A 9,735-nucleotide genomic window follows, 5' to 3' on the forward strand; every position below is an offset into this window, starting at 1 on the left:
GGGAGGGAGGGAGGGAGAGAGAGAGGGAGGGAGGGAGAGAGGGAGGGAGAGAGGGAGGGAGAGAGGGAGGGGAGGGGAGAGGGAGAGAGACAGAGAGAGCTTCTATCTTATTCTGACAATTAGAAGGACATCAAGGACTAGTTAATCAGTTGAAGGGCATCCCTCAGCCCAGCCAAGACGAGCTCTCTCAGAGCACAGTAGCTTCTCTGGAACCTAACATGAATGGGACCCACAGAGGTAGGAAGGGCCAAGATGGCTGTTTTCTATCCTTAGGGTCCCCGTCTCTACAGCAAGCAGCTGGCTATACAGGCCACTGCTATGACCTTTCAAGACAAACATCAACCCTGACCAGAGATAGGAACATCATTCTCTGCAGACATGCCTGCTTTGCCTAGGTGTGTCTTGCTGGCTGAATAAGAAGATTCCTGCTGAGGAGAAAATAGGCCACGGTGTGGTCAGGACCAAGTGCCAGGCTTTTCCTCAGAGTCTCACATCCTGAGGAATTCTTTGGTGCAGAGTGTAGAGATGGATTTCTGTAAGACCTCTTATCCTTATACCCCTTTTGCTCTTGGCACTCCAAAGGGCTGATCTTCGGACCGTGGCTGGTCCTTTCTTGCTAAGCTCCTCATTCCATATGCCATGAAGGATCTGTCACCCTTGGGTGTCACTGAGCTCTCTGTAGAATGTTGGCTCTCTGTGAGTATACGTGGCTAAATAAGTCCAGAGATTTGTAATCTGAGGCCAGAAACAATATATAAGGAGCATCAACACCCAATATAAAGCTTTAAAGAGAGCTAGGTGAGACTGTTGACAGCCATGCAGACATTTACCGTTGCCATACTGGGGATCGTAAAAGGCAGTAGATGTGACCTGGCAGTGTTTCCTTAAATGTCGTGACAGACACTCTAGAAGAGTATCCATAGGCTGCTGAGACGGCTCAGAGCATAAAATCTCATGACCTGAGATTTATCCCCTAGGAGTTACATGATAAAGAACCAACTCCTCTGATCTCCACACATGTACTGTGCCATATGAAAGCATGTAACACATACACTAAATAGACTAAAGATATATATGTACAAATGGATATAGATACATAGATATATAGATGATAGATAGATAGATATTGATAGATACATAGATATATAGATATACATATAATCAATACTAAATCATTTCTTTCTAGAAATAGTCTTAAATATATTTTATTAGAATCACAGCTCCTAAGAGACTCCTTCACTCTGATTCTAAATGCTGGGAACAGAATTTAACATAAAATGATCACCCAGCTCAGAAACCTGATCACACCTGTTGGATGGAAAGTTCAAGGCCTTCCAGTGGGAAAACGCCTACACATAACCAGGAAGCTGTCTCTAGTTGTTCACTGTGTAGCTGTTTACTTCCTAGCTACAGGGATGGCATTGGACTGTGAAAGAGACGTGTGGTACCGCTAGCAGAGCAGACGGGTTTTATCGCCTGGTTTTAGCAGAGTCTGCTGACGTCTGTGCTGTCTCACCCCATTCACAGCGACTGAAGGTCTTCGAGAACAGCAACATGATTTGTGCCTCCCATGCAGGATTCTCTTCCTCGATGCTAACTGTATCCCTCACACAGCCTTTCATCCAGGTATTTAATTAATAAACAGTTTGTAGAGTTCCTTGGCTTGCCAGTGGATCGTTAATAGGGCAGCTAAGCTAAAACCCAAATATACTGATTCACTATCATCACTAACTATCACTGACTAACTGTGTGACTTTGGCCAGGTTAAGTGCCCACTCTGAGCCCCTGTCTCATCATATATGAGATAGGAATAACAGTCTAGTTAGTTTTTGTAGCACTGAATAAGAAATTGTTGCAGGGCAGTAGTGCACAACTTTAATTCCAGCACTTAGCAAACAGAGGCAGGTGGATCTCTAAACGCAAGGCCAGTAGTCTGGTCTACAGAGACCTGACAGGCCACAAGTATGACAGGGTCCTTTGCAGCCAGGATTACACAGAGAAACTCTGTCTCAAAAAAAAAAGAAAAAAAGAAAGAGAGAGAGAGAGAGAAAGAAAGAAAGAAAAGAAAGAGGAAAGGGAGAGGGAGGGGGAGGAGGGAGAGGAGGAAGGAGAGAGGAAGAGAGAGGGATTGTAAAGGCACATGTGTATGGAATGGACCCCTCATAGTATGGATTTTCTTCCTGACTCCTCCCTTTTGCTGAACAGGAATCCAGTCCCAGAACTGGCCTTGAAGAGATTGAACCAAATACTTACAGACTAAGACTCTGAGCTCAGACTTTGGGACACACTTATCTTTCCCACCCAGTGGCAATGCTGAAGTCTGCTTCAGAGTGCAGAGAAAGGGGGAGAACCTGGTGTGTTTTTTTCTCTCCTGTGTTTCTTTCTCTCTTCACCCGGTCAGGGCTTCACTGCAGGGCTCCCAGCATGCCTTGCTCTGTTTCTCTCTGGACTTCTCAATTTCAGAGCCATGGATGATAGAGAAGGCCCAGTTTCTCTGAGCCTTGCCTTCTCCATCGACGTTTAAATTAAAGGGACCCATTGATCCAGGAGAGCCACTATCCAGTGAGAGGGAGGAGAGGGAGAGACGGGAGGAGAGGAGGTTGCTTTCCCGGTTTCATCAGTAAGGAGAAACACTTTGAAGGGCACAGTTACCGGCTTACATTAAGCCACAAAGATTGAAAACCAGTATGGGTTTTTTTTTGGGGGGGGTTGTTTGTTTTTGTTTTGTTGTGTTTTGTTTTGTTTTTCAAGACAGGGTTTCTCTGTGTAGTCCTGGCTGTCCTGAAACTCACTCTGTAGACCAGGCTGGCCTCAAACTCAGAAATCCGCCTGCCTCTGCCTCCTAAATGCTGGGATTAAAGGCATGCACCACCACTGCCCGGCCCAGTGTGGTTTGCTACTGAGTTTGCGGAGAACTGCTTTATGGATCAAGGCAGTGGTCCTCTTGCTGTCGGTGAGGTATAGTACAACTTAGTCCCTCTAATCAGATCATAGATCTTAGCCAGTTAAATCCAGACACAAAAGAGGTGGTTTGTTCTCTCCGTAGCTAAAAAGTCACCCCAGAATGGAACTCTAAAGCTACACATATTTAAAAATCACTTTTAAACAGCTATAGTTTTGAATTATTTATACTTATTATTACATGGGCACTATTCATGGAAAATCCAATGCATTCATACCTTAAATATTGTTGGATTTACCTTCAAGTATAGTTAGTAATTCAACATTTCATTAGTAATACGGTCGATTAAAAATCCTACTGAATTTCAACACAGAGTAAGAACACGGTCGCAATCAGCCCCTGCTTACTGCTTGGCAAAGAGCTGCTACGATCGGTCCCGGACAATTAAGTTGGACGAATTCTCTATTAAAATTATGGGTTTGGCATCACTCACTTAGCAAGCTTTGCTTCGATGGCCTTGCTCAGGTGCAGCAGAAATTTCAGAGTGTGTTGAGTTTCAAGGAAAGCAGAAGCATTACAAAGAACCAGGAGGCGAGTCAGAGGGAACACTGAACACTGCTGCTCTGATATACACCAGGGATTTTCTCAGAGAAGCCAGGACTCCATAATGAAGCCTGTCCATGGAGGCTCCTGTTTCCTCAGCTTTAATTAAGCAGCCATGAGTCACTCTCTCTCTAAACCTGTGGCTTCCTAGAGCAGCAGCCTGGCAGGAAACAGCAGTGATTAGGGAGTCAGACAGCAGTTCTGACCCAGCCAGCACTGTGACCCCAGGGAGGACTTTCTCCCGTCTGTTCCATATGTAAATGATAAATGGAAGAATGACCACTGTGCCAGGGCTTGCCAGAACTGCACTCATTTGGACTCAGACATCATCATAGGAGTCAGAGTTAGACAGAACCTTTCAGTAATTAAGTGGAGTCTATCATTTACCCTAGAGACTGGGAAAGGGTGAGAAGAGACCTGTCCGGGTCATACCATTCATTGAAAAGCAGCATCGAATTATAACTCAGGGGATGTGGCTTTTGATTCCATGCTCTGATCAAAACACTGTGTTACTTCAAAAATTCTAAAGGAAGTAGTATAATCCCTTGCCTCCTGTTGCAGAGGTTGGTAGACATCCTACCCACTCATCAAAACTGCTAGGGATTAAGTCGCTAAATCCTATGCTCTTTGCACGAAAGATTCTGCTCCTGCTAAAAGCTGTGAGCTAACCTTTACCCAAACTCACCCCTCCAGGAAGAGGAAAGATAGGGGTCCCTATTTGGGATTTGCTTTCAGAGGTCACCTCCCCAATATGATGTTCAAGTCACTGAACAATCCAGTGAATCTAAGCAAGAAAGACACCTCCCCCAGGGGCATAGAAGCCCCATCTTTGGCATGTCTGATATCAGGACCTCCAGTAGATACAGACTGAAGACTCTGCCTGGGGGCTGGCTTGTCAGTGAGTGAGTGGGGCTCCCCTCATCTCCAATATTAAGTGGAAAAAAAAACCCTCTCTCCCCAGATTCCACCTAAGCCGCACCCTTTTCCAAGTGCAGCCTGTGAACAAACATACTTGAAAATAATGGGGCTGCCTAAACTCTGAACTCCCTATATTTTTCCTACCTGCCCCGCTCTCTCTCTCTTCTTTCTCCAAAGCTGACTCAAATGGCCTTTCCAGACACCCATCAGGCCGAGCTGGATTCAAATCCTCACTCTACTGCCTGGCTGCCGTGTGACCCTGGATGAATGTTTTAACTTCTCTTCCAGCTAGAATTTCTTTCCTGAAGTATAAGGATCAAAACCATGACCCATGTTTAGGGTGGTTGGGGTAGAGCCATGGTCACACGTGCTGGTGACAGAGCACAGGCATGCTGGAAATATATAAACAGCAGGAAAGGGAACAGCCGCCTCTTGCGGTCTTGCTCTCTCTGCTCTTTCTTCAGTCCTTAGCTTCCTCCTGCCGTTTCACAGCAAAGAGGCCTGGGAAAGCTGGAACCAGACTGCCTTACCTTGCTGAGGTCTCCCAGGGCCATGACTTTGGCTATTGGCCTCCTGCTAAGCTGCTCTTTCACCCAGAGTTCAATCTGCTTGTTCCACTTCATAGCGAACACATAGAGCGCGTAGGCCAACAGCAAGAGCAGGCTCTCCCACCAGGCGATGAGACTGTCCAGGAAGAAGACTATGAGCATAGACAAGTCAAGGATGTAGAAAGAGACGTCGCGGAACAGGGGCCACCAGGTGAGGTGGAGGATCTCCCGGGAGAAGAGGGCACAGGTGCCAATGACGAAAAGGATGTTGAACACGGCAGAGCCCACAATGGTACCAATACCCACATTGCTGTGGGAGATAAAGACACCAATAAGAGAGGTGAAGAGCTCAGGGGCAGAGCCTCCGGCAGCCATGAATGTGGCCCCTGCCACATCCTCGGAGATTTCCAGCTTGTCTGTGATAACTCCCAGGGCTGGGACAAAGTACTCATCGCACACAATGGCCAAGGCCACAAACACGTACATCATGCCGAAGATGTGTAGGACCACCCAGCCCTGACGTCGATCCTCCACACTGAACAAGTCTGGGGGATACTCCGCCTTGGGGTGGAGGTTTGGCCAGTCAGGTGGCAAAGCTGTGGGACTGGAACTAGGTGCCTCTGGGAACGGGATGGCTGTCAGGCTTAGAGATGGAGTCATGGGTACAGCTGGAGCTGGCTCCACAACCACACAGCGGTGGACCTGTGTGATCATGGTTGCCTTGCCTTTGGGAGTTACTAAGGTGCTGTGTGCTGTGGAAAGTTTCTTTTCCCTGTTGGTGGCTGAAGCCATTCTAATGGCTGGTGCACTGGTTCCGGACAAGGGGTTGCTAATTCTCTGGGCAGCAGTAGAACTGTCAATGGTTTCCTGGATGCTACCCATCCTGGTGATTACTGTTATTTGCTTCTCAGAGGTGGCAGGGGTGTGCTTCTGGACTTCTCCCGGGGGAGTAGCAGAGATGTTTCTTTCCCCTCTTCTAAGACTTCCCAGGGGGATTTTTTCCACCAAATTTGGAGAAGTCACGAGGTTTGTTTCTACTTCACGTGTTAAGGAAGTTGGGCTGTTCAGAACCATTCTCTTGAGAGAAGCTGCCGTGGTTTCTCCTGCTGTTCCCTCGGGTCTGGGTTCCAACATCCTATAGGTTGCCATGGTTTCACTGTCTTTCCCTGTTGATGCGGGGCTGGTTGTGCGAGGTGCACCTGCTGGGGATGGGGTGTGCGTTCTTCCTGTTTCTTTGACATCAGTTGGTCTGGAGCTCTTCCTTTCGCCCCTGGGTTTTGGGGTATAGCTTTTAACTCTCTGTCTGCCCGAAGTTGAAATGAAGTAACTTGGTGCTCTGCTAGGTGTGGGTGGGATGTTTTCTTTTTGTCTTCTTGTGCCAGCTGTTGTTGGGCTATAATTGTTCTTTGGTGATGTTGGAGTGATCTTGGTTGTTCTGGGTGGATTGGGGGTGTCCTCCATTGCTATGCTAGGTGCTGCTTCATCCATGATCACTGTGTCTTGGGGTGCTAGTATCTCATCCTCCACTTCAGAGCTAGCCTCTGGAGGGTCACTGCTCTCCACTGTCATCTCATTGTTGGTGAGGTCCCTGCTGGCCAGTTTAATAGGCTGCTGGGAGGAGACTTTTGTCCACATTGAGGGGAGACTCTGGGGTCTCCTCAGGTGCTGATAAGTGGAACCGATGATCAACATTCCCAGGAAGAGAAGGAGGCGATTCCAGTGAAGCCTCTTTGGTCGGAGTAACCGCCTCTCCTGTGTCCCCATCCTGATCAGTTTCCGCATGATGGCCAGTTATGTCTGGTTACAGTTGGCCTTTCATCCTGTCCAAGGAGAGGGGGAGGCTGCTCTGGGATTCATGTTAGTAATCAGGAAAGATTTCTCCATGAAGCCCAGCCTGGGGGTATCCACTGACCTAGAGGGAAAGAGGAGTTATTTGTTGTTCTTCTGAGATCTAGAACTCTCTTATCTAGAAAGGTAGAGTGATGGAGGTCCCAGGGACACAAAGTATCAGTCAGGCCAGAGACCTTGTTCTGAAGAAGCTAACTACTCCTCCCCTCCACTCCAGGGCGCAATGCCTGCTCTCAGGAGACAGTATTCTGTGGACACGCCAGCAGTCCAAGTTTCTGAGTGAGTCCTGGGGGCTTTGTGGGTTTTCCATGTCTTTCCTGGGCTCCTTGCAAAAAGTCTCCCTGCATCCCTCATGTCCAAGCCTAGGTTGCTGGGAGCTCAGAAATCCGTAATTTGGACCCAGGCTATAAATCTCAGCTTCTCAACCGCAACAAGGATCTAGAGAGGCATGATCTTAAAGTATACATAGCAAGAGAAAGCCGTGGATGGTATCTCTGAGTCATTAGCCAAGTAAGGCTCTGCCTGCTCATGTGAGTTAGTTTTTGCTGTTGGGGAGCTGAGTTTTGTTTTAGACTCTTTTAAAATTCTTGGACTGTCTCATCCAGAGAGGACATGGGGCTTCTTGTTGAATGGTGTGGGTTGGTAGAAGGAAAACGAGAAATTGAGCTAAAGGCTAAGACTCTTGGCTCTTCTGCCTACTAGCTGGGTCGTCCTGAGCAGCCTTACTGCCTCCACCACAGCACGGTGTTAGTTATGCAAAACCAAACTCTGGAAGGATATTTGGGGAAGGGAAACTGAGGACCACTGGTCAGGGAGAACTTCATTTTCACTGTACATTTGACTAGATTGTTTTACCATGTGCATGCTGTAATAACCTAAATGTAAATTAAATGTAAATTCTGAGATAGTGTTTTATGTAGCCCCAGTCTGGCTTTGAACACAACACGCAGGCAAGGATGACCTTGAATTTTCCATCCCCTGTCTTCTTTCCCAAGTGCTGGGGTAAGCATGTGCTACCGTGTTGACTTTGTGAAATGTCTTGGAATTGAACCCAGAAATTTGTGTATGCTGGGCAAGCACTCTACCAACTGAATGTCCCAGCACATTTAAATTTAATTTATTTGTAGGTATATTACTCATATAAATAGTAATGACATCAAGTTACAAGAATTCTGAAAGACCAAACATACATAAAGTCTTTGAAAAGCATTAGACAGACTGGGGAGTCACTGGGGTTAGTTTTATAAATGTAGGAAAGAAACTTTGTTTCATAAAGAGCCTTGAGGTCCAGACCTGACAAATATCCATTAAATCTCTATGTCCAAAGATATTACACAACCATTATTTTAATGGTTTTGTGTAGGATAGTAATATCTCAGAAGTAGGCCTGCCGGGAAGAGGGTGGCACATGCCTTTAATCCAAGCATTTGGGAGGCAGAGGCAGAGGCAGAGGCAGATGGATTTCTGAGTTTGAGGCCAGCCCGGTCTACAGAGTGGGTTCCAGGACAGCCAGGGCTACATAGAGAAACCCTGTCTCGAAAAATAAAGAAGTGGGCCGAGCCAAATAACACATAGATCTCTCCAGTACAACTCCTCGTTCCCCCACCCATGAGGGACAGAGACCCTGAGAGGAGGACAGGTGTGCTTCGGTTAACTTCACACAGCTCCAAGGGACCCGGAACAAGCCTGCAGCGAGTGGCCCAGGCTTTTTGTAAAGCACACTAACTGGAAGTGCTATAAGTGAGCTTCCTCCTTTGCCCTCGGTTACCCTGACCTTTCCCTATCTTCCCCCCCCCCCCCACCTCCCGCATCCTACCCCTCGCCATGAGTGCAGCACTTTGCTGCCAGCCCACGTGCACCTCCTACAGGATTTCTAGAGGGTCTCTCTCCTTCCCTTGCACGTGTGGAGGAGAGCTGAGCTGGCCTCTGGCTGATCATCATTTACCTTCAGACCTCGACATCTGTGTCTTCCATGTATGGTAAACTTGTCAGAATCCAGGGTCTCCAAGAGTGGGTCCGAAGTTGAACCATGCGGAACACCCCATTCTCCTCCTGCCAGCTCCCCTAAGAATCCTAATTCAAGGGTTGAGTGTGAAGGGCATGTCAGGGGACGCATATCCAATCCTGCCTAATACCCGCCTCCTCTAAGAAGCTTACGGGGCATTGTACAATTTCTGGGCCCCAGAGCCTCAGAACAAACCTGAGGGGGTAGACCTTTCACCAGGGACACAGAATAGACTCTCCATGGGACTGCCCCCACCGGAATCAGTCTCAAATTTATTACTAAGCTATAGGAATTCAAGGCCATGTAGGGCCTTCCATGCATAGGAGGAAAAATGTGAATGGAAGCAGAAAGCTCTCTGAGAAACCAAGAGAAAGTGCGTGGGGCTTAGTCTATCAAAAGACATCAACACCAGGCTCCTCTGGCTATTGTAGGAGTCCAACCATAAGTGTAAATGTGGAGACAGTAACACTGGTCCTACCTAGACATAGGGTGAGAACGAAAATCAAGCTGAAACTGAGGGACCAGGAAACAACTTAGCAAACTTGAAAGCATTCCAGAATGTATTTTATTAAGAAAAAAAAAATCCTTAGGGAATCATGCTGGGATATCATAAGGTACCAAAGATGTTGGCTCCTGAGCCTCTTGGACCTCTAGCCCACCACTTGGAGCTGATCACTGTGACAGTTTGGTTCCTGTGCCCTGCAGCTACGTCAAGCACTAGGCAGAGTCGGATGAACTTGAGACACTGAGAGAGCAGGTAGGGGTACCTTCTCCTCTAACTCTGCCTCGCGCTAACCAGCCGCCTGACCCTCCTTTCCTTGCCTTCCATGTGTATGTAAGTGGCTGCTGCTTTAATCTGACATAGCAGGTAATCCCTCCCAGCCTCTCTTCTCCATGTCACCCCAGTATCC

General features: G+C 47.5%; 1 protein-coding gene across 4 annotated transcripts in view; it reads right to left on the reverse strand.

Annotated features, from left to right (window-relative positions):
* Slc24a1 (solute carrier family 24 member 1) overlaps nucleotides 1–6,753 on the reverse strand; it is a 26,438-nt gene extending 19,685 nt beyond the window's left edge. For all 4 annotated transcript variants that reach the window (XM_028752393.1, XM_028752394.1, XM_028752392.1 and 1 more), the window contains exon 1: nucleotides 4,954–6,753. In XM_028752393.1, the coding sequence (XP_028608226.1) occupies nucleotides 4,954–6,753 (1,800 nt within the window). The remainder of the gene's footprint in view (nucleotides 1–4,953) is intronic.
* Nucleotides 6,754–9,735: the final 2,982 nt, after the last annotated feature.

The sequence above is a fragment of the Grammomys surdaster genome, unplaced genomic scaffold, assembly GCF_004785775.1.
Source record: "Grammomys surdaster isolate TR1022 unplaced genomic scaffold, NIH_TR_1.0 125896, whole genome shotgun sequence".
In the NCBI taxonomy this organism is placed as follows: domain Eukaryota; kingdom Metazoa; phylum Chordata; class Mammalia; order Rodentia; family Muridae; genus Grammomys; species Grammomys surdaster.